General features: G+C 45.3%; 1 protein-coding gene across 1 annotated transcript in view; it reads right to left on the reverse strand.

Annotated features, from left to right (window-relative positions):
- The window catches only part of LOC129856774 (regulator of G-protein signaling 22-like), a 49,570-nt gene that overhangs the window by 7,223 nt on the left and 16,755 nt on the right, over positions 1–25,592 (reverse strand). Inside the window, 10 exon segments of the mRNA XM_055924490.1 lie at positions 7,659–7,940; positions 8,186–8,365; positions 13,229–13,390; positions 15,900–15,968; positions 16,264–16,428; positions 17,194–17,356; positions 20,653–20,825; positions 22,753–22,845; positions 23,027–23,221; positions 25,482–25,583. Coding sequence (XP_055780465.1) covers positions 7,659–7,940; positions 8,186–8,365; positions 13,229–13,390; positions 15,900–15,968; positions 16,264–16,428; positions 17,194–17,356; positions 20,653–20,825; positions 22,753–22,845; positions 23,027–23,221; positions 25,482–25,583 — 1,584 coding nt within the window.

Raw genomic sequence — 25,592 nt, forward strand, 5'->3', positions numbered from 1 at the left:
TAGTTAGAATAGGACCAAGACAACTGTTATAGAGACATGTAGTTAGAATAGGACCAAGACAACTGTTATAGAGACATGTAGTTAGAATAGGACCAAGACAACTGTTATAGAGACATGTAGTTAGAATAGGACCAAGACAACTGTTATAGAGACATGTAGTTAGAATAGGACCAAGACAACTGTTATAGAGACATGTAGTTAGAATAGGACCAAGACAACTGTTATAGAGACATGTAGTTAGAATAGGACCAAGACAACTGTTATAGAGACATGTAGTTAGAATAGGACCAAGACAACTGTTATAGAGACATGTAGTTAGAATAGGACCAAGACAACTGTTATAGAGACATGTAGTTAGAATAGGACCAAGACAACTGTTATAGAGACATGTAGTTAGAATAGGACCAAGACAACTGTTATAGAGACATGTAGTTAGAATAGGACCAAGACAACTGTTATAGAGACATGTAGTTAGAATAGGACCAAGACAACTGTTATAGAGACATGTAGTTAGAGTAGGACCAAGACAACTGTTATAGAGACATGTAGTTAGAATAGGACCAAGACAACTGTTATAGAGACATGTAGTTAGAATAGGACCAAGACAACTGTTATAGAGACATGTAGTTAGAATAGGACCAAGACAACTGTTATAGAGACATGTAGTTAGAATAGGACCAAGACAACTGTTATAGAGACATGTAGTTAGAATAGGACCAAGACAACTGTTATAGAGACATGTAGTTAGAATAGGACCAAGACAACTGTTATAGAGACATGTAGTTAGAATAGGACCAAGACAACTGTTATAGAGACATGTAGTTAGAATAGGACCAAGACAACTGTTATAGAGACATGTAGTTAGAATAGGACCAAGACAACTGTTATAGAGACATGTAGTTAGAATAGGACCAAGACAACTGTTATAGAGACATGTAGTTAGAATAGGACCAAGACAACTGTTATAGAGACATGTAGTTAGAATAGGACCAAGACAACTGTTATAGAGACATGTAGTTAGAATAGGACCAAGACAACTGTTATAGAGACATGTAGTTAGAATAGGACCAAGACAACTGTTATAGAGACATGTAGTTAGAATAGGACCAAGACAACTGTTATAGAGACATGTAGTTAGAATAGGACCAAGACAACTGTTATAGAGACATGTAGTTAGAATAGGACCAAGACAACTGTTATAGAGACATGTAGTTAGAATAGGACCAAGACAACTGTTATAGAGACATGTAGTTAGAATAGGACCAAGACAACTGTTATAGAGACATGTAGTTAGAATAGGACCAAGACAACTGTTATAGAGACATGTAGTTAGAATAGGACCAAGACAACTGTTATAGAGACATGTAGTTAGAATAGGACCAAGACAACTGTTATAGAGACATGTAGTTAGAATAGGACCAAGACAACTGTTATAGAGACATGTAGTTAGAATAGGACCAAGACAACTGTTATAGAGACATGTAGTTAGAATAGGACCAAGACAACTGTTATAGAGACATGTAGTTAGAATAGGACCAAGACAACTGTTATAGAGACATGTAGTTAGAATAGGACCAAGACAACTGTTATAGAGACATGTAGTTAGAATAGGACCAAGACAACTGTTATAGAGACATGTAGTTAGAATAGGACCAAGACAACTGTTATAGAGACATGTAGTTAGAATAGGACCAAGACAACTGTTATAGAGACATGTAGTTAGAATAGGACCAAGACAACTGTTATAGAGACATGTAGTTAGAATAGGACCAAGACAACTGTTATAGAGACATGTAGTTAGAATAGGACCAAGACAACTGTTATAGAGACATGTAGTTAGAATAGGACCAAGACAACTGTTATAGAGACATGTAGTTAGAATAGGACCAAGACAACTGTTATAGAGACATGTAGTTAGAATAGGACCAAGACAACTGTTATAGAGACATGTAGTTAGAATAGGACCAAGACAACTGTTATAGAGACATGTAGTTAGAATAGGACCAAGACAACTGTTATAGAGACATGTAGTTAGAATAGGACCAAGACAACTGTTATAGAGACATGTAGTTAGAATAGGACCAAGACAACTGTTATAGAGACATGTAGTTAGAATAGGACCAAGACAACTGTTATAGAGACATGTAGTTAGAATAGGACCAAGACAACTGTTATAGAGACATGTAGTTAGAATAGGACCAAGACAACTGTTATAGAGACATGTAGTTAGAATAGGACCAAGACAACTGTTATAGAGACATGTAGTTAGAATAGGACCAAGACAACTGTTATAGAAGACATGTAGTTAGAATAGGACCAAGACAACTGTTATAGAGACATGTAGTTAGAATAGGACCAAGACAACTGTTATAGAGACATGTAGTTAGAATAGGACCAAGACAACTGTTATAGAGACATGTAGTTAGAATAGGACCAAGACAACTGTTATAGAGACATGTAGTTAGAATAGGACCAAGACAACTGTTATAGAGACATGTAGTTAGAATAGGACCAAGACAACTGTTATAGAGACATGTAGTTAGAATAGGACCAAGACAACTGTTATAGAGACATGTAGTTAGAATAGGACCAAGACAACTGTTATAGAGACATGTAGTTAGAATAGGACCAAGACAACTGTTATAGAGACATGTAGTTAGAATAGGACCAAGACAACTGTTATAGAGACATGTAGTTAGAATAGGACCAAGACAACTGTTATAGAGACATGTAGTTAGAATAGGACCAAGACAACTGTTATAGAGACATGTAGTTAGAATAGGACCAAGACAACTGTTATAGAGACATGTAGTTAGAATAGGACCAAGACAACTGTTATAGAGACATGTAGTTAGAATAGGACCAAGACAACTGTTATAGAGACATGTAGTTAGAATAGGACCAAGACAACTGTTATAGAGACATGTAGTTAGAATAGGACCAAGACAACTGTTATAGAGACATGTAGTTAGAATAGGACCAAGACAACTGTTATAGAGACATGTAGTTAGAATAGGACCAAGACAACTGTTATAGAGACATGTAGTTAGAATAGGACCAAGACAACTGTTATAGAGACATGTAGTTAGAATAGGACCAAGACAACTGTTATAGAGACATGTAGTTAGAATAGGACCAAGACAACTGTTATAGAGACATGTAGTTAGAATAGGACCAAGACAACTGTTATAGAGACATGTAGTTAGAATAGGACCAAGACAACTGTTATAGAGACATGTAGTTAGAATAGGACCAAGACAACTGTTATAGAGACATGTAGTTAGAATAGGACCAAGACAACTGTTATAGAGACATGTAGTTAGAATAGGACCAAGACAACTGTTATAGAGACATGTAGTTAGAATAGGACCAAGACAACTGTTATAGAGACATGTAGTTAGAATAGGACCAAGACAACTGTTATAGAGACATGTAGTTAGAATAGGACCAAGACAACTGTTATAGAGACATGTAGTTAGAATAGGACCAAGACAACTGTTATAGAGACATGTAGTTAGAATAGGACCAAGACAACTGTTATAGAGACATGTAGTTAGAATAGGACCAAGACAACTGTTATAGAGACATGTAGTTAGAATAGGACCAAGACAACTGTTATAGAGACATGTAGTTAGAATAGGACCAAGACAACTGTTATAGAGACATGTAGTTAGAATAGGACCAAGACAACTGTTATAGAGACATGTAGTTAGAATAGGACCAAGACAACTGTTATAGAGACATGTAGTTAGAATAGGACCAAGACAACTGTTATAGAGACATGTAGTTAGAATAGGACCAAGACAACTGTTATAGAGACATGTAGTTAGAATAGGACCAAGACAACTGTTATAGAGACATGTAGTTAGAATAGGACCAAGACAACTGTTATAGAGACATGTAGTTAGAATAGGACCAAGACAACTGTTATAGAGACATGTAGTTAGAATAGGACCAAGACAACTGTTATAGAGACATGTAGTTAGAATAGGACCAAGACAACTGTTATAGAGACATGTAGTTAGAATAGGACCAAGACAACTGTTATAGAGACATGTAGTTAGAATAGGACCAAGACAACTGTTATAGAGACATGTAGTTAGAATAGGACCAAGACAACTGTTATAGAGACATGTAGTTAGAATAGGACCAAGACAACTGTTATAGAGACATGTAGTTAGAATAGGACCAAGACAACTGTTATAGAGACATGTAGTTAGAATAGGACCAAGACAACTGTTATAGAGACATGTAGTTAGAATAGGACCAACACAACTGTTATAGAAGACACATGTAGTTAGAATAGGACCAAGACAACTGTTATAGAGACATGTAGTTAGAATAGGACCAAGACAACTGTTATAGAGACATGTAGTTAGAATAGGACCAAGACAACTGTTATAGAGACCATGTAGTTAGAATAGGACCAAGACAACTGTTATAGAGACATGTAGTTAGAATAGGACCAAGACAACTGTTATAGAGACATGTAGTTAGAATAGGACCAAGACAACTGTTATAGAGACATGTAGTTAGAATAGGACCAAGACAACTGTTATAGAGACATGTAGTTAGAATAGGACCAAGACAACTGTTATAGAGACATGTAGTTAGAATAGGACCAAGACAACTGTTATAGAGACATGTAGTTAGAATAGGACCAAGACAACTGTTATAGAGACATGTAGTTAGAATAGGACCAAGACAACTGTTATAGAGACATGTAGTTAGAATAGGACCAAGACAACTGTTATAGAGACATGTAGTTAGAATAGGACCAAGACAACTGTTATAGAGACATGTAGTTAGAATAGGACCAAGACAACTGTTATAGAGACATGTAGTTAGAATAGGACCAAGACAACTGTTATAGAGACATGTAGTTAGAATAGGACCAAGACAACTGTTATAGAGACATGTAGTTAGAATAGGACCAAGACAACTGTTATAGAGACATGTAGTTAGAATAGGACCAAGACAACTGTTATAGAGACATGTAGTTAGAATAGGACCAAGACAACTGTTATAGAGACATGTAGTTAGAATAGGACCAAGACAACTGTTATAGAGACATGTAGTTAGAATAGGACCAAGACAACTGTTATAGAGACATGTAGTTAGAATAGGACCAAGACAACTGTTATAGAGACATGTAGTTAGAATAGGACCAAGACAACTGTTATAGAGACATGTAGTTAGAATAGGACCAAGACAACTGTTATAGAGACATGTAGTTAGAATAGGACCAAGACAACTGTTATAGAGACATGTAGTTAGAATAGGACCAAGACAACTGTTATAGAGACATGTAGTTAGAATAGGACCAAGACAACTGTTATAGAGACATGTAGTTAGATTAGGACCAAGACAACTGTTATAGAGACATGTAGTTAGAATAGGACCAAGACAACTGTTATAGAGACATGTAGTTAGAATAGGACCAAGACAACTGTTATAGAGACATGTAGTTAGAATAGGACCAAGACAACTGTTATAGAGACATGTAGTTAGAATAGGACCAAGACAACTGTTATAGAGACATGTAGTTAGAATAGGACCAAGACAACTGTTATAGAGACATGTAGTTAGAATAGGACCAAGACAACTGTTATAGAGACATGTAGTTAGAATAGGACCAAGACAACTGTTATAGAGACATGTAGTTAGAATAGGACCAAGACAACTGTTATAGAGACATGTAGTTAGAATAGGACCAAGACAACTGTTATAGAGACATGTAGTTAGAATAGGACCAAGACAACTGTTATAGAGACATGTAGTTAGAATAGGACCAAGACAACTGTTATAGAGACATGTAGTTAGAATAGGACCAAGACAACTGTTATAGAGACATGTAGTTAGAATAGGACCAAGACAACTGTTATAGAGACATGTAGTTAGAATAGGACCAAGACAACTGTTATAGAGACATGTAGTTAGAATAGGACCAACACAACTGTTATAGAAGACACATGTAGTTAGAATAGGACCAAGACAACTGTTATAGAGACATGTAGTTAGAATAGGACCAAGACAACTGTTATAGAGACATGTAGTTAGAATAGGACCAAGACAACTGTTATAGAAGACACATGTAGTTAGAATAGGACCAAGACAACTGTTATAGAGACATGTAGTTAGAATAGGACCAAGACAACTGTTATAGAGACATGTAGTTAGAATAGGACCAAGACAACTGTTATAGAGACATGTAGTTAGAATAGGACCAAGACAACTGTTATAGAGACATGTAGTTAGAATAGGACCAAGACAACTGTTATAGAGACATGTAGTTAGAATAGGACCAAGACAACTGTTATAGAGACATGTAGTTAGAATAGGACCAAGACAACTGTTATAGAGACATGTAGTTAGAGTAGGACCAAGACAACTGTTATAGAGACATGTAGTTAGAATAGGACCAAGACAACTGTTATAGAGACATGTAGTTAGAATAGGACCAAGACAACTGTTATAGAGACATGTAGTTAGAATAGGACCAAGACAACTGTTATAGAGACATGTAGTTAGAATAGGACCAAGACAACTGTTATAGAGACATGTAGTTAGAATAGGACCAAGACAACTGTTATAGAGACATGTAGTTAGAATAGGACCAAGACAACTGTTATAGAGACATGTAGTTAGAATAGGACCAACACAACTGTTATAGAAGACACATGTAGTTAGAATAGGACCAAGACAACTGTTATAGAGACATGTAGTTAGAATAGGACCAAGACAACTGTTATAGAGACATGTAGTTAGAATAGGACCAAGACAACTGTTATAGAAGACACATGTAGTTAGAATAGGACCAAGACAACTGTTATAGAGACATGTAGTTAGAATAGGACCAAGACAACTGTTATAGAGACATGTAGTTAGAATAGGACCAAGACAACTGTTATAGAGACATGTAGTTAGATTAGGACCAAGACAGCTGTTATAGAGACATGTAGTTAGAATAGGACCAAGACAACTGTTATAGAGACATGTAGTTAGAATAGGACCAAGACAACTGTTATAGAGACATGTAGTTAGAATAGGACCAAGACAACTGTTATAGAGACATGTAGTTAGAATAGGACCAAGACAACTGTTATAGAGACATATAGTTAGAATAGGACCAAGACAACTGTTATAGAGACATGTAGTTAGACAGTAGGACCAAGACAACTGTTATAGAGACATGTAGTTAGAATAGGACCAAGACAACTGTTATAGAGACATGTAGTTAGAATAGGACCAAGACAACTGTTATAGAGACATGTAGTTAGAATAGGACCAAGACAACTGTTATAGAGACATGTAGTTAGAAAAGGACCAAGACAACTGTTATAGAGACATGTAGTTAGAATAGGACCAAGACAACTGTTATAGAGACATGTAGTTAGAATAGGACCAACACAACTGTTATAGAAGACACATGTAGTTAGAATAGGACCAAGACAACTGTTATAGAGACATGTAGTTAGAATAGGACCAATACAACTGTTATAGAGACATGTAGTTAGAATAGGACCAAGACAACTGTTATAGAGACATGTAGTTAGAATAGGACCAAGACAACTGTTATAGAGACATGTAGTTAGAATAGGACCAAGACAACTGTTATAGAGACATGTAGTTAGACAGTAGGACCAAGAGGTGTTTACCTGTTGGTTCGGGTAAAGCAGCTCTCTGCTCTCCTGTTGTCCTCTGTGTTTCTCCTCCTGCTCTGGAAACCCTTCCACTTCCTCCTCGGCTCTCCTCTCCACTTCCTCCTGGGCTCTCCTCTCCACTTCCTTTTCCTCCTCTCTCCTTCTGCGGCGCTGCAGTTTAGCACTCTGTTTGTTCACGCTGTTCTGCAACATCGGCAACACCTCCTCCTCTTGCACACCGCTGCTGAACGACAGGAACTCTGGCCACAGCTTCAGTAGCTCACTGAACACACACATCTACTACACAGAGAGAGAGAGAGAGAGAGAGAGAGAGAGAGAGACAGAGAGAGAGAGAGAGAGAGAGACAGAGAGAGACACAGAGAGAGAGAGAGAGAGACAGAGAGAGAGACAAAGAGAGAGACAGAGACAAAGAGACAGAGAGATAGAGAGAGAGAGAGACAGAGACAGAGAGAGAAAGAGTGTGTGTAATCTGTCTGTCTGTCTGTCTGTCTGTCTGTCTGTCTGTCTGTCTGTCTGTGTACCTGAGCCTCTCTGAAGACGTAGGGCCCCATCTCCCTCCTCCTCTCCAGGATGTGTGATGCCTGCTCTGGGGGGATGTCTATCTGCAGGGCCGGGGGGACGGCGGACTGGATGAAACAGCTGATGATGGTGGACACCTTGTCCTGGACTACAGCCTCCAAACAGTGGGAATGACACAGGTCCTAATGGGGGAGGAGGGAGGGAGGGATGGGGGGAGAGGGAGGGAGGAAGGGGTGGCATGGGGGGGAGGGAGGGATGAAGGGTTGGCATGGGGGGGAGGGAGGGATGAAGGGAGGGATGGCATGTGGGGGGAGGGAGGGAGGGATAGGGGGAGGGAGGGATGGCATTTGGGGGGAGGGAGGGAGGGATAGGGGGGAGGGAGGGAGGGGTGGCATTTGGGGGGAGGGATAGGGGGAGGGAGGGAGGGATGGCATTTGGGGGGAGGGAGGGAGGGATAGGGGGGAGGGAGGGAGGGATGGTATGGGGGGTGGAGAGAGGGATGGATGGTATGGGGGGGAGAGGGATGGAGGGAGAGAGGGGTGGCATGTGGGGAGGGAGGGATGGAGGGATGTATAGGGGGGACAGAACTATTATTCATTCAAGAAGCCCAGTGTAGACCCCAGAGATAACAGCACCAGATTACCAAGGCCCAGTGTAGACCTCAGAGATAACAGCACCAGATTACCAAGGCCCAATGTAGATCCCAGAGATAACAGCACCAGATTACCAAGGCCCAGTGTAGACCTCAGAGATAACAGCACCAGATTACCAAGGCCCAATGTAGATCCCAGAGATAACAGCACCAGATTACCTAGGCCCAGTGTAGACCCCAGAGATAACAGCACCAGATTACCTAGGCCCAGTGTAGACCCCAGAGATAACAGCACCAGATTACCTAGGCCCAGTGTAGACCCCAGAGATAACAGCACCAGATTACCAAAACCCAGTGTAGACCCCAGAAATAACAGCACCAGATTACCAAGGCCCAGTGTAGACCCCAGAGATAACAGCACCAGATTACCAAGGCCCAGTGTAGACCCCAGAGATAACAGCACCAGATTACCAAGGCCCAGTGTAGACCCCAGAGATAACAGCACCAGATTACCAAGGCCCAGTGTAGACCCCAGAGATAACAGCACCAGATTACCAAGGCCCAGTGTAGACCCCAGAGATAACAGCACCAGATTACCAAGGCCCAGTGTAGACCTCAGAGATAACATCACCAGATTACCAAGGCCCAGTGTAGACCTCAGAGATAACAGCACCAGATTACCAAGGCCCAGTGTAGACCTCAGAGATAACAGCACCAGATTACCAAGGCCCAGTGTAGACCTCAGAGATAACACTCCCAGTCCAGTTTTGAAGGATAAAGCCAAAAAACTAGTCACACATGTAAGAATATAGCAATCGAAGTTATGTATTTCTATGTGTAAAAAGGTTTTACCTTGTATCTCTGGACCTCCAGCCAGAAGATTTGGTTCAGTCTTACCTCTGGACCTCCAGCCAGAGGGTTTGGTTCAGTCTTACCTCTGGACCTCCAGCCAGAAGGTTTGGTTCAGTCTTACCTCTGGACCTCCAGCCAGAGGGTTTGGTTCAGTCTTACCTCTGGACCTCCAGCCAGAAGGTTTGGTTCAGTCTTACCTCTGGACCTCCAGCCAGAGGGTTTGGTTCAGTCTTACCTCTGGACCTCCAGCCAGAAGGTTTGGTTCAGTCTTACCTCTGGACCTCCAGCCAGAGGGTTTGGTTCAGTCTTACCTCTGGACCTCCAGCCAGAAGGTTTGGTTCAGTCTTACCTCTGGACCTCCAGCCAGAGGGTTTGGTTCAGTCTTACCTCTGGACCTCCAGCCAGAGGGTTTGGTTCAGTCTTACCTCTGGACCTCCAGCCAGAGGGTTTGGTTCAGTCTTACCTCTGGACCTCCAGCCAGAGGGTTTGGTTCAGTCTTACCTCTGGACCTCCAGCCAGAAGGTTTGGTTCAGTCTTACCTCTGGACCTCCAGCCAGAGGGTTTGGTTCAGTCTTACCTCTGGACCTCCAGCCAGAAGATTTGGTTCAGTCTTACCTCTGGACCTCCAGCCAGAGGGTTTGGTTCAGTCTTACCTCTGGACCTCCAGCCAGAAGGTTTGGTTCAGTCTTACCTCTGGACCTCCAGCCAGAGGGTTTGGTTCAGTCTTACCTCTGGACCTCCAGCCAGAAGGTTTGGTTCAGTCTTACCTCTGGACCTCCAGCCAGAGGGTTTGGTTCAGTCTTACCTCTGGACCTCCAGCCAGAAGGTTTGGTTCAGTCTTACCTCTGGACCTCCAGCCAGAGGGTTTGGTTCAGTCTTACCTCTGGACCTCCAGCCAGAAGGTTTGGTTCAGTCTTACCTCTGGACCTCCAGCCAGAGGGTTTGGTTCAGTCTTACCTCTGGACCTCCAGCCAGAGGGTTTGGTTCAGTCTTACCTCTGGACCTCCAGCCAGAGGGTTTGGTTCAGTCTTACCTCTGGACCTCCAGCCAGAGGGTTTGGTTCAGTCTTACCTCTGGACCTCCAGCCAGAAGGTTTGGTTCAGTCTTACCTCTGGACCTCCAGCCAGAGGGTTTGGTTCAGTCTTACCTCTGGACCTCCAGCCAGAAGGTTTGGTTCAGTCTTACCTCTGGACCTCCAGCCAGAGGGTTTGGTTCAGTCTTACCTCTGGACCTCCAGCCAGAAGGTTTGGTTCAGTCTTACCTCTGGACCTCCAGCCAGAGGGTTTGGTTCAGTCTTACCTCTGGACCTCCAGCCAGAGGGTTTGGTTCAGTCTTACCTCTGGACCTCCAGCCAGAAGGTTTGGTTCAGTCTTACCTCTGGACCTCCAGCCAGAGGGTTTGGTTCAGTCTTACCTCTGGACCTCCAGCCAGAGGGTTTGGTTCAGTCTTACCTCTGGACCTCCAGCCAGAGGGTTTGGTTCAGTCTTACCTCTGGACCTCCAGCCAGAGGGTTTGGTTCAGTCTTACCTCTGGACCTCCAGCCAGAGGGTTTGGTTCAGTCTTACCTCTGGACCTCCAGCCAGAGGGTTTGGTTCAGTCTTACCTCTGGACCTCCAGCCAGAAGGTTTGGTTCAGTCTTACCTCTGGACCTCCAGCCAGAAGGTTTGGTTCAGTCTTACCTCTGGACCTCCAGCCAGAAGGTTTGGTTCAGTCTTACCTCTGGACCTCCAGCCAGAAGGTTTGGTTCAGTCTTACCTCTGGACCTCCAGCCAGAAGGTTTGGTTCAGTCTTACCTCTGGACCTCCAGCCAGAAGGTTTGGTTCAGTCTTACCTCTGGACCTCCAGCCAGAAGGTTTGGTTCAGTCTTACCTCTGGACCTCCAGCCAGAGGGTTTGGTTCAGTCTTACCTCTGGACCTCCAGCCAGAAGGTTTGGTTCAGTCTTACCTCTGGACCTCCAGCCAGAAGGTTTGGTTCAGTCTTACCTCTGGACCTCCAGCCAGAGGGTTTGGTTCAGTCTTACCTCTGGACCTCCAGCCAGAGGGTTTGGTTCAGTCTTACCTCTGGACCTCCAGATAGAGGGTTTGGTTCTGTCTTACCTCTGGACCTCCAGCCAGAGGGTTTGGTTCAGTCTTACCTCTGGACCTCCAGCCAGAAGGTTTGGTTCAGTCTTACCTCTGGACCTCCAGCCAGAGGGTTTGGTTCAGTCTTACCTCTGGACCTCCAGCCAGAGGGTTTGGTTCAGTCTTACCTCTGGACCTCCAGCCAGAGGGTTTGGTTCAGTCTTACCTCTGGACCTCCAGCCAGAGGGTTTGGTTCAGTCTTACCTCTGGACCTCGAGCCAGAGGGTTTGGTTCAGTCTTACCTCTGGACCTCCAGCCAGAAGGTTTGGTTCAGTCTTACCTCTGGACCTCCAGCCAGAGGGTTTGGTTCAGTCTTACCTCTGGACCTCCAGCCAGAGGGTTTGGTTCAGTCTTACCTCTGGACCTCCAGCCAGAAGGTTTGGTTCAGTCTTACCTCTGGACCTCCAGCCAGAGGGTTTGGTTCAGTCTTACCTCTGGACCTCCAGCCAGAAGGTTTGGTTCAGTCTTACCTCTGGACCTCCAGCCAGAAGGTTTGGTTCAGTCTTACCTCTGGACCTCCAGCCAGAAGGTTTGGTTCAGTCTTACCTCTGGACCTCCAGCCAGAAGGTTTGGTTCAGTCTTACCTCTGGACCTCCAGCCAGAAGGTTTGGTTCAGTCTTACCTCTGGACCTCCAGCCAGAAGGTTTGGGTCAGTCTTACCTCTGGACCTCCAGCCAGAAGGTTTGGTTCAGTCTTACCTCTGGACCTCCAGCCAGAAGGTTTGGTTCAGTCTTACCTCTGGACCTCCAGCCAGAAGGTTTGGTTCAGTCTTACCTCTGGACCTCCAGCCAGAGGGTTTGGTTCAGTCTTACCTCTGGACCTCCAGCCAGAAGGTTTGGTTCAGTCTTACCTCTGGACCTCCAGCCAGAAGGTTTGGTTCAGTCTTACCTCTGGACCTCCAGCCAGAAGGTTTGGTTCAGTCTTACCTCTGGACCTCCAGCCAGAAGGTTTGGTTCAGTCTTACCTCTGGACCTCCAGCCAGAAGGTTTGGTTCAGTCTTACCTCTGGACCTCCAGCCAGAAGGTTTGGTTCAGTCTTACCTCTGGACCTCCAGCCAGAAGGTTTGGTTCAGTCTTACCTCTGGACCTCCAGCCAGAAGGTTTGGTTCAGTCTTACCTCTGGACCTCCAGCCAGAGGGTTTGGTTCAGTCTTACCTCTGGACCTCCAGCCAGAAGGTTTGGTTCAGTCTTACCTCTGGACCTCCAGCCAGAGGGTTTGGTTCAGTCTTACCTCTGGACTTCCAGCCAGAAGGTTTGGTTCAGTCTTACCTCTGGACCTCCAGCCAGAAGGTTTGGTTCAGTCTTACCTCTGGACCTCCAGCCAGAAGGTTTGGTTCAGTCTTACCTCTGGACCTCCAGCCAGCTCAGAAGGTTTGGTTCAGTCTTACCTCTGGACCTCCAGCCAGAACAGAAGGTTTGGATCAGTCTTACCTTGTACCTCTGGACCTCCAGCCAGAACAGAAGGTTTGGTTCAACCTTACCTTGTACCTCTGGACCTCCAGCCAGAACACGATGTCATTCTCCAGGAAGTCTCCCTTCAGAGAGACGAAGCGCCGGAACTGATGACATGTGACGGGGTTGAGCAGGGCCCTCCGGAGAGCCAGGATCTCCCCTGCAGAGGTCATCCACGTCCCCTTCACCTGCTGCAGGAGAGTAGGGGTTAAACACCCAGGAATATACAGCCGGAAGGCTTTAAGGAGACAAAGATCCACCACAGAGAGGAACAACCGGGAGGCTTTAAGGTGACAAAGATCCACCACAGAGAGGAACAACCGGGAGGCTTTAAGGTGACAAAGATCCACCACAGAGAGGAACAACCGAGAGGCTTTAAGGTGACAAAGATCCACCACAGAGAGGAACAACCGGGAGGCTTTAAGGTGACAAAGATCCACCACAGAGAGGAACAACCGGGAGGCTTTAAGGAGACAAAGATCCACCACAGAGAGGAACAACCGGAAGGCTTTAAGGTGACAAAGATCCACCACAGAGAGGAACAACCGGGAGGCTTTAAGGTGACAAAGATCCACCACAGAGAGGAACAACCGGGAGGCTTTAAGGTGACAAAGATCCACCACAGAGAGGAACAACCGAGAGGCTTTAAGGTGACAAAGATCCACCACAGAGAGGAACAACCGGGAGGCTTTAAGGTGACAAAGATCCACCACAGAGAGGAACAACCGAGAGGCTTTAAGGTGACAAAGATCCACCACAGAGAGGAACAACCGAGAGGCTTTAAGGTGACAAAGATCCACCACAGAGAGGAACAACCGGGAGGCTTTAAGGTGACAAAGATCCACCACAGAGAGGAACAACCGAGAGGCTTTAAGGTGACAAAGATCCACCACAGAGAGGAACAACCGAGAGGCTTTAAGGTGACAAAGATCCACCACAGAGAGGAACAACCGGGAGGCTTTAAGGTGACAAAGATCCACCACAGAGAGGAACAACCGGGAGGCTTTAAGGTGACAAAGATCCACCACAGAGAGGAACAACCGGGAGGCTTTAAGGTGACAAAGATCCACCACAGAGAGGAACAACCGGGAGGCTTTAAGGTGACAAAGATCCACCACAGAGAGGAACAACCGGGAGGCTTTAAGGTGACAAAGATCCACCACAGAGAGGAACAACCGAGAGGCTTTAAGGTGACAAAGATCCACCACAGAGAGGAACAACCGAGAGGCTTTAAGGTGACAAAGATCCACCACAGAGAGGAACAACCGAGAGGCTTTAAGGTGACAAAGATCCACCACAGAGAGGAACAACCGGGAGGCTTTAAGGTGACAAAGATCCACCACAGAGAGGAACAACCGAGAGGCTTTAAGGTGACAAAGATCCACCACAGAGAGGAACAACCGAGAGGCTTTAAGGTGACAAAGATCCACCACAGAGAGGAACAACCGAGAGGCTTTAAGGTGACAAAGATCCACCACAGAGAGGAACAACCGGGAGGCTTTAAGGTGACAAAGATCCACCACAGAGAGGAACAACCGAGAGGCTTTAAGGTGACAAAGATCCACCACAGAGAGGAACAACCGAGAGGCTTTAAGGTGACAAAGATCCACCACAGAGAGGAACAACCGGGAGGCTTTAAGGAGACAAAGATCCACCACAGAGAGGAACAACCGGGAGGCTTTAAGGAGACAAAGATCCACCACAGAGAGGAACAACCGGGAGGCTTTAAGGTGACAAAGATCCACCACAGAGAGGAACAACCGGAAGGCTTTAAGGTGACAAAGATCCACCACAGAGAGGAACAACCGGGAGGCTTTAAGGTGACAAAGATCCACCACAGAGAGGAACAACCGGGAGGCTTTAAGGTGACAAAGATCCACCACAGAGAGGAACAACCGAGAGGCTTTAAGGTGACAAAGATCCACCACAGAGAGGAACAACCGGGAGGCTTTAAGGTGACAAAGATCCACCACAGAGAGGAACAACCGAGAGGCTTTAAGGTGACAAAGATCCACCACAGAGAGGAACAACCGAGAGGCTTTAAGGTGACAAAGATCCACCACAGAGAGGAACAACCGAGAGGCTTTAAGGTGACAAAGATCCACCACAGAGAGGAACAACCGGGAGGCTTTAAGGTGACAAAGATCCACCACAGAGAGGAACAACCGGGAGGCTTTAAGGTGACAAAGATCCACCACAGAGAGGAACAACCGGGAGGCTTTAAGGTGACAAAGATCCACCACAGAGAGGAACAACCGGGAGGCTTTAAGGTGACAAAGATCCACCACAGAGAGGAACAACCGGGAGGCTTTAAGGTGACAAAGATCCACCACAGAGAGGAACAACCGAGAGGCTTTAAGGTGACAAAGATCCACCACAGAGAGGAACAACCGGGAGGCTTTAAGGTGACAAAGATCCACCACAGAGAGGAACAACTCAGAGAGGAACAACGTTGGTCATAGAAGTCTACACATATTCTGTTCTAGATCTGGGATTGGCAACATTTTAGGAACTATATTAAATTATAATGGACCAATATATATTTTTCATGGCCCGCCAAAAAATAGATTTTTTTTGACAAACAAAATTGGTCCCAAATACAATCTGTGCGATAATCCCGATGTTCGACCTCGAGCCCAAAAAAGTTTTCCCAGCGCTGCTCTATGCCGTTAAAAAGATTGACAGAGGACAATAGATCACCTTCCACACCTCTCTCTTGTTCCTGTGTCGCTGGTAGACCTGGTCCAACACCCCATCTTCACCCCGAGGCTGAAAGAACAGCAGTCACAAACACAGTAGGGCTGGACAGAGACTTCAGCAAGACACCTCTCTCTCTCTCTCTCTCTCTCTCTCTCTGTCTCTCCTCTGTGTCTGTGTCTGTCTCTCTCTCTCTCTCTCTCTCTCTCTGTCTCTCTCTCTCCTGTCTCTGTCTCTCTCCTGTCTCTCTCTCTCTCATGTCTCTGTCTCTCTCTCTCTCTCTCTCTCATGTCTCTGTCTCTCTCTCTCTCTCTCTGTACATTACCCCCTGGGGGGGAGCTGGCTAGATGAGACCCTGGGCTCCTACCCTGACTCTCTGCTGCTGTCTCTCATTGAACGCCGACGTAGTCAGGAAGACAGGCAGCCATCTTGTTTCTATGTGGTTCCTGATGATGCTCTGAATGTTCACCAGGACAGGAGCACACAGACGGTCATGAATCAGTCTGCCCCAGCCACCCGCCAGACGCATCACCTAGAGTAGACACACACACACACAGACGGTCATGAAGCAGTCTGCCCCAGCCACCCGCCAGACGCATCACCTAGAGTAGACACACACACACACACACACACACACACACACACACACACACACACACACACACACACACACACACACACACACACACACACACACACACACACACACACACACACACACACACACACACACACACAGACGGTCATGAAGCAGTCTGCCCCAGCCACCCGCCAGACGCATCACCTAGAGTAGACACACACACACACAGACGGTCATGAAGCAGTCTGCCCCATCCACCCGCCAGACGCATCACCTAGAGTAGACACAAACACACACAGACGGTCATGAAGCAGTCTGCCCCAGCCACCCGCCAGACGCATCACCTAGAGTAGACACACACACACACACACACACACACAGACGGTCATGAAGCAGTCTGCCCCAGCCACCCGCCAGACGCATCACCTAGAGTAGACACACACACTCCCCCTTTACCTCTCTCTCCCTTTACCTCTCACTCCCTCTCCCTCCCCCTTTACCTCTCTCTCTCTCTCTGGGTGGAAATGAGAAACAGTCCCAGAGAAGGGCACACACACAGACACGCAAAAAAACACACACACACACACACACACACACACACACACACACACACACACACACACACACACACACACACACACACACACACACACACACACACACACACACACACACACACACACACACACACCATCACAGAAGAGACTGTGACATTACCTCATCCTGTTGTTGTCTGGTGGCAGGACTGTCAGGCCCAAAGAAGTATTTCCTGTTGAGGTATTTGTCCTTAATGAGTCTAGACTTGTCCTCTCTCTGGGCCTTGTCTTTATGGGGGGTTCTCCTGTAGTTCTCTATGTCCTGCCAGCAAGCCAGGTGTATACTGTAGACACACACACACACACACGTCAGAACTATACACATCATTGACAACTGAGCTATAGATCAATAATGATTCGGTCCCTATAGATAAACATGACATGACTTGTTTGATTGAAGGTGTGTGTGTGTGTGTGTGTGTGTGTGTGTGTGTGTGTGTGTGTGTGTGTGTGTGTGTGTGTGTGTGTGTGACAGAAAGGTCAGGTCTAACAAACCCACTGTTCTGTTTTATCAGTTACAGCATGGTGTTGTGGTCAGCGTATGTCATGTAAAATAAGCCTGCTGTATCTAGAGTTTCACCTGGCGGTGTTGTCCTGTAGGAAGGATGTGTATAGAACTAGAGTTTCACCTGGCGGTGTTGTCCTGTAGGAAGGATGTGTATAGAACTAGAGTTTCACCTGGCGGTGTTGTCCTGTAGGAAGGATGTGTATAGAACTAGAGTTTCACCTGGCGGTGTTGTCCTGTAGGAAGGATGTGTATAGAACTAGAGTTTCACCTGGCGGTGTTGTCCTGTAGGAAGGATGTGTATAGAACTAGAGTTTCACCTGGCGGTGTTGTCCTGTAGGAAGGATGTGTATAGAACTAGAGTTTCACCTGGCGGTGTTGTCCTGTAGGGAGGATGTGTATAGAACTAGAGTTTCACCTGGCGGTGTTGTCCTGTAGGAAGGATGTGTATAGAACTAGAGTTTCACCTGGCGGTGTTGTCCTGTAGGAAGGATGTGTATAGAACTAGAGTTTCACCTGGCGGTGTTGTCCTGTAGGGAGGATGTGTATAGAACTAGAGTTTCACCTGGCGGTGTTGTCCTGTAGGAAGGATGTGTATAGAACTAGAGTTTCACCTGGCGGTGTTGTCCTGTAGGAAGGATGTGTATAGAACTAGAGTTTCACCTGGCGGTGTTGTCCTGTAGGAAGGATGTGTATAGAACTAGAGTTTCACCTGGCGGTGTTGTCCTGTAGGAAGGATGTGTATAGAACTAGAGTTTCACCTGGCGGTGTTGTCCTGTAGGAAGGATGTGTATAGAACTAGAGTTTCACCTGGCGGTGTTGTCCTCTAGGAAGGATGTGTATAGAACTAGAGTTTCACCTGGCGGTGTTGTCCTGTAGGAAGGATGTGTATAGAACTAGAGTTTCACCTGGCGGTGTTGTCCTGTAGGAAGGATGTGTATAGAACTAGAGTTTCACCTGGCGGTGTTGTCCTGTAGGAAGGATGTGTATAGAACTAGAGTTTCACCTGGCGGTGTTGTCCTGTAGGAAGGATGTGAAATGTATAGAACTAGTTTCACCTGGCGGTGTTGTCCTGTAAGAAGGATGTGTATAGAACTAGAGTTTCACCTGGCGGTGTTGTCCTGTAGGAAGGTTGTGAAGTGGATAGAACTAGAGTTTCACCTGGCGGTGTTGTCCTGTAGGAAGGATGTGAAGTGGATAGAACTAGAGTTTCACCTGGCGGTGTTGTCCTGTAGGAAGGATGTGAAGTGGATAGAACTAGAGTTTCACCTGGCGGTGTTGTCCTGTAGGAAGGATGTGAAGTGCATAGAACTAGTTTCATCTGGCGGTGTTGTCCTGTAGGAAGGATGTGAAATGTATAGAACTAGAGTTTCACCTGGCGGTGTTGCCCTGTAGGAAGGATGTGAAGTGTGTATAACTAGTTTCACCTGGCGGTGTTGTTGTCCTGTAGGAAGGATGTGAAGTGTATAGAACTAGTTTCACATGGCGGTGTTGTCCTGTAGGAAGGATTTGAAGTGTATAGAACTAGTTTCACCTGGCGGTGTTGTCCTGTAGGAAGGATGTGTATAGAACTAGAGTTTCACCTGGCGGTGTTGTCCTGTAGGAAGGATGTGTATAGAACTAGAGTTTCACCTGGCGGTGTTGTCCTGTAGGAAGGATGTGTATAGAACTAGTTTCACCTGGCGGTGTTGTCCTGTTAGGAAGGATGTGTATAGAACTAGAGTTTCACCTGGCGGTGTTGTCCTGTAGGAAGGATGTGAAGTGGATAGAACTAGAGTTTCACCTGGCGGTGTTGTCCTGTAGGAAGGATGTGAAATGTATAGAACTAGTTTCACCTGGCGGTGTTGTCCTGTAAGAAGGATGTGTATAGAACTAGAGTTTCACCTGGCGGTGTTGTCCTGTAGGAAGGATGTGAAGTGGATAGAACTAGAGTTTCACCTGGCGGTGTTGTCCTGTAGGAAGGATGTGAAGTGGATAGAACTAGAGTTTCACCTGGCGGTGTTGTCCTGTAGGAAAGATGTGAAGTGCATAGAACTAGTTTCACCTGGCGGTGTTGTCCTGTAGGAAGGATGTGAAATGTATAGAACTAGAGTTTCACCTGGCGGTGTTGTCCTGTAGGAAGGATGTGAAGTGTGTATAACTAGTTTCACCTGGCGGTGTTGTTGTCCTGTAGGAAGGATGTGAAGTGTATAGAACTAGTTTCACCTGGCGGTGTTGTCCTGTAGGAAGGATGTGAAGTGTATAGAACTAGTTTCACCTGGCGGTGTTGTCCTGTAGGAAGGATGTGTATAGAACTAGAGTTTCACCTGGCGGTGTTGTCCTGTAGGAAGGATGTGTATAGAACTAGAGTTTCACCTGGCGGTGTTGTCCTGTAGGAAGGATGTGTATAGAACTAGTTTCACCTGGCGGTGTTGTCCTGTAGGAAGGATGTGTATAGAACTAGAGTTTTACCTGGCGGTGTTGTCCTGTAGGAAGGATGTGAAGTGGATAGAACTAGAGTTTCACCTGGCGGTGTTGTCCTGTAGGAAGGATGTGAAATGTATAGAACTAGAGTTTCACCTGGCGGTGTTGTCCTGTAGGAAGGATGTGAAGTGTATAGAACTAGTTTCACCTGGCGGTGTTGTCCTGTAGGAAGCATGTGAAATGTATAGAACTAGAGTTTCACCTGGCGGTGTTGTCCTGTAGGAAGGATGTGAAGTGTATAGAACTAGTTTCACCTGGCGGTGTTGTTGTCCTGTAGGAAGGATGTGAAGTGTATAGAACTAGTTTCACCTGGCGGTGTTGTCCTGTAGGAAGGATGTGTATAGAACTAGAGTTTCACCTGGCGGTGTTGTCCTGTAGGAAGGATGTGTATAGAACTAGAGTTTCACCTGGCGGTGTTGTCCTGTAGGAAGGATGTGTATAGAACTAGAGTTTCACCTGGCGGTGTTGTCCTGTAGGAAGGATGTGAAATGTATATAACTAGTTTCCCCTGGCAGTGTTGTCCTGTAGGAAGGATGTGAAGTGTATAGAACCAGTTTCACCTGGCGGTGTTGTCCTGTAGGAAGGATGTGAAGTGTATAGAACCAGTTTCACCTGGCGGTGTTGTCCTGTAGGAAGGATGTGAAGTGTTGTAGCTCCATGCGGTGTCCTAGCAGAGAGCCCAACCTGTACCCTCTGTACCTCTCTGGGACGGCAGACCACAGAGCTGGAGACCTGGGGACCTCTAGTGGTGGAGGAGGGGGCCTGCAGGCCTGGGCCACAGCCTGCTAAGAGAGGGAGAGAGAGAGGATCTCAATTGTCCTAAACCCTCCTCACTTCCTTCTGAAGGTTTTGAGAAGGAGGCAAGGAGACAGGATGCGAGGAATCAAGGAAATACAATTGAGATTCCCCCAAATCCTTACTAGAGATCTGGGCCCATATGTGAAAAGCTTCTCAGAGTAGAAGTGCTTAATCTATTATCAGTTTAGTCTTTCAGATCAGCACTTCAGGGGGACTTGATCCTAGATCACCACTTCAGGGGGACTTGATCCTAGATCACCACTTCAGGGGGACTTGATCCTAGATCAGCACTTCAGGGGGTACTTGATCCTAGATCAGCACTTCAGGGGGACAGGGGGGGACTTGATCCTAGATCAGCACTTCAGGGGGGACTTGATCCTAGATCAGCACTTCAGGGGGACAGGGGGGACTTGATCCTAGATCAACACTTCAGGGGGGACTTGATCCTAGATCAGCACTTCAGGGGGGACTTGATCCTAGATCAGCACTTCAGGGGGGACTTGATCCTAGATCAGAAGTTCAGGGGGTACTTGATCCTAGATCAGCAGTTCAGGGGGTACTTGATCCTAGATCAGCACTTCAGGGGGACTTGATCCTAGATCACCACTTCAGGGGGACTTGATCCTAGATCACCACTTCAGGGGGACTTGATCCTAGATCAGCACTTCAGGGGGGACTTGATCCTAGATCAGCACTTCAGGGGGGGACTTGATCCTAGATCAACACTTCAGGGGGGACTTGATCCTAGATCAGCACTTCAGGGGGGACTTGATCCTAGATCAGCACTTCAGGGGGACAGGGGGGACTTGATCCTAGATCAACACTTCAGGGGGGACTTGATCCTAGATCAGCACTTCAGGGGGGACTTGATCCTAGATCAGCACTTCAGGGGGACAGGGGGTACTTGATCCTAGATCAGCACTTCAGGGGGACTTGATCCTAGATCACCACTTCAGGGGGACTTGATCCTAGATCAGCACTTCAGGGGGACTTGATCCTAGATCAGCACTTCAGGGGGGACTTGATCCTAGATCAGCACTTCAGGGGGGGACTTGATCCTAGATCAGCACTTCAGGGGGACAGGGGGGGGACTTGATCCTAGATCAGCACTTCAGGGGGACTTGATCCTAGATCACCACTTCAGGGGGGACTTGATCCTAGATCAGCACTTCAGGGGGACAGGGGGGACTTGATCCTAGATCAGCACTTCAGGGGGGACTTGATCCTAGATCAGCACTTCAGGGGGACAAGGGGGACTTGATCCTAGATCAACACTTCAGGGGGGACTTGATCCTAGATCAGCACTTCAGGGGGACAGGGGGTACTTGATCCTAGATCAGCACTTCAGGGGGTACTTGATCCTAGATCAGCACTACAGGGGGGACTTGATCCTAGATCAGCACTTCAGGGGGACAGGGGGGACATGATCCTAGATCAGCACTACAGGGGGGACTTGATCCTAGATCAGCACTTCAGGGGGACAGGGGGGACATGATCCTAGATCAGCACTTCAGGGGGGACATGATCCTAGATCAACACTTCAGGGGGGACTTGATCCTAGATCAACACTTCAGGGGGGACTTGATCCTAGATCAGCTCTTCAGGGGGGACATGATCCTATATCAGCACTTCAGGGGGGACTTGATCCTAGATCAACACTTCAGGGGGGACTTGATCCTAGATCAGCACTTCAGGGGGACTTGATCCTAGATCAGCACTTCAGGGGGGACTTGATCCTAGATCAGCTCTTCAGGGGGACAGGGGGGACTTGATCCTAGATCAGCACTTCAGGGGGACAGGGGGGACTTGATCCTAGATCAGCACTTCAGGGGCGACTTGATCCTAGATCAGCACTTACTACTCAGACTGTTACATAGATCATGCATTGGAGCGTTGGACTTCAATAGAGCTCACCTGTTCCAGTCCGTGTACAGCCTCCTCGTACAGTGTCTTCAGTTCTCTGTACTGCTCTGACTCCACCTGGCGAGTCTCCTCCCGTACGGCCACCTGAGACGACACACAGTAAACAATGAATCCACGACATAACATCAAATATCCAGACCAAAACACACACCTTATGAATCTAAGGAGAGATGCACGAACACGAGAGTTTGTCTGTTTCAGCAGATAAGCCATTTCAACTATAGTGCGTAAAAAACAATATTTTTAAAGATAAGGGTGCTCATACCTTCTGGAAGGCGTCCGTGTCCCTGGTGGTGAGCAGTGTCCAGGGCTCCAGGAGGAGGGTCAGAGTGTGTTCCTCCACCCAGTCAAACAGCTCCTCAAACGGGGGAGTGAGACAGGTATAGACCCTCTCTCTGCTCTCCTCCTCCGCCCCAATGCTACTACGGGCAGCACTGCACACGTAGGTTGAATACAGCAACTGGAGGGGTTAGAATGAGAACCGTAACTAATGGGTCAGACGGTCATCTTCATCATCATCACTATTATCATCATTATCATCATCACCATGACCATCACCATGACTACCATCACTATCATCATCATGACCATCATCATCACTATCATCATCATCACTATCATCATCATCACTATTATCACCATCATCATCACTATCATCATCATCACTATCATCATCACCATGACTATCATCACTATCACTATCATCATCACTATCATCTTCATCATCACCATGACTATCATCACTATCATCATCATCACTATCATCATGACTATCATCATCATCATCATGACTACCATCATCATCACTATCATCTTCTTCATCATCATCATCACTATCATCTTCTTCATCATCATCATCATCATCACTATCATCTTCTTCATCATCATCATGACTATCATCATCATCATCACTATCATCTTCATCATCATCGTCATCATGACTACCATCATCATCATCATGTATATTACCATCATCATCACTATCATCATCATCACTATCATCATCATCGTCGTCATGTCTATCATCATCATTGTCAGTAAGACAAGGAGCTGATGGTGGACTACAGGATCCGGGGGGGGGGGGGGGGGCGATGCCTCCATCCACCTCGACGGGGCTGCGGTGGAGCGGGTCGAGAGCTTCAAGTTCCTCGGGGTCCAAGTCACTAAGGATCTATCATGGTCCACACACACCCACACACTCCTCAGGAGGTTGAAAAGGTGTGGAACATGGGGCCCCTAACGTCCTCAAAAGGTTCTACAGCTGCACCATTGAGAGCATTTTGTCTTTAATGTAGGGCTCATTAAATGTCTTTAATGTAGGGCTCATAAAATGTCTTTAATGTAGGGCTCATAAAATGTTTTTAATGTAGGGCTCATTAAATGTCTTTAATGTAGGGCTCATAAAATGTAGGGCTCATTAAATGTCTTTAATGTAGGGCTCATCAAATGTCTTTAATGTAGGGCTCATCAAATGTCTTTAATGTAGGGCTCATTAAATGTCTTTAATGTAGGGCTCATAAAATGTCTTTAATGTAGGGCTCATAAAATGTTTTTAATGTAGGGCTCATTAAATGTCTTTACTGTAGGGCTCATTAAATGTATTTAATGTAGGGCTCATAAAATGTTTTTAATGTAGGGCTCATTAAATGTCTTTAATGTAGGGCTCCTAAAATGTATTTAATGTAGGGCTCATAAAATGTTTTTAATGTAGGGCTCATAAAATGTTTTTAATGTAGGGCTCATAAAATGTTTTTAATGTAGGGCTCATAAAATGTTTTTAATGTAGGGCTCATAAAATGTCTTTAATGTAGGGCTCATTAAATGTCTTTAATGTAGGGCTCATTAAATGTCTTTAATGTAGGGCTCATAAAATGTCTTTAATGTAGGGCTCATAAAATGTCTTTAATGTAGGGCTCATTAAATGTCTTTAATGTAGGGCTCATCAAATGTCTTTAATGTAGGGCTCATTAAATGTCTTTAATGTAGGGCTCATTAAATGTCTTTAATGTAGGGCTCATAAAATGATTTTAATGTAGGGCTCATAAAATGTCTTTAATGTAGGGCTCATTAAATGTCTTTAATGTGGGGCTCATTAAATGTCTTTAATGTAGGGCTCATAAAATGTCTTTAATGTAGGGCTCATTAAATGTCTTTAATGTAGGGCTCATAAAATGTTTTTAATGTAGGGCTCATCAAATGTCTTTAATGTAGGGCTCATTAAATGTCTTTAATGTAGGGCTCATTAAATGTCTTTAATGTAGGGCTCATAAAATGTCTTTAATGTAGGGCTCATTAAATGTCTTTAATGTAGGGCTCATTAAATGTCTTTAATGTAGGGCTCATAAAATGTTTTTAATGTAGGGCTCATAAAATGTCTTTAATGTAGGGCTCATTAAATGTCTTTCATGTAGGGCTCATAAAATGTTTTTAATGTAGGGCTCATAAAATGTATTTAATGTAGGGCTCATAAAATGTCTTTAATGTAGGGCTCATTAAATGTCTTTAATGTAGGGCTCATTAAATGTATTTAATGTAGGGCTCATTCAAACTAGGGAAGGGGCTTGGACATTTGGCTTATGCTTTGGCTGAGAGTTTCCAGTGATTGGGGTGGAGACTTCACCTGTATCATGAATATATTTTATCCTACATCTCCCACCAGAACCTAATCCAGCATCTGACGCAATTACCCCACACCCCTTCCCCCAGGGATCCAATCTTACATGAGCCTGTCTCTGTACCCTGTAGGGATCCAGCCCATCTTGGTAGAAGAGCTGGTGGTACTGCTGCAGATCACACCAGAAGTGGACGGCATTCTCCCACAGCTGAGAACA

The sequence above is a fragment of the Salvelinus fontinalis genome, chromosome 6 (genome assembly GCF_029448725.1).
Source record: "Salvelinus fontinalis isolate EN_2023a chromosome 6, ASM2944872v1, whole genome shotgun sequence".
Classification (NCBI taxonomy): domain Eukaryota; kingdom Metazoa; phylum Chordata; class Actinopteri; order Salmoniformes; family Salmonidae; genus Salvelinus; species Salvelinus fontinalis.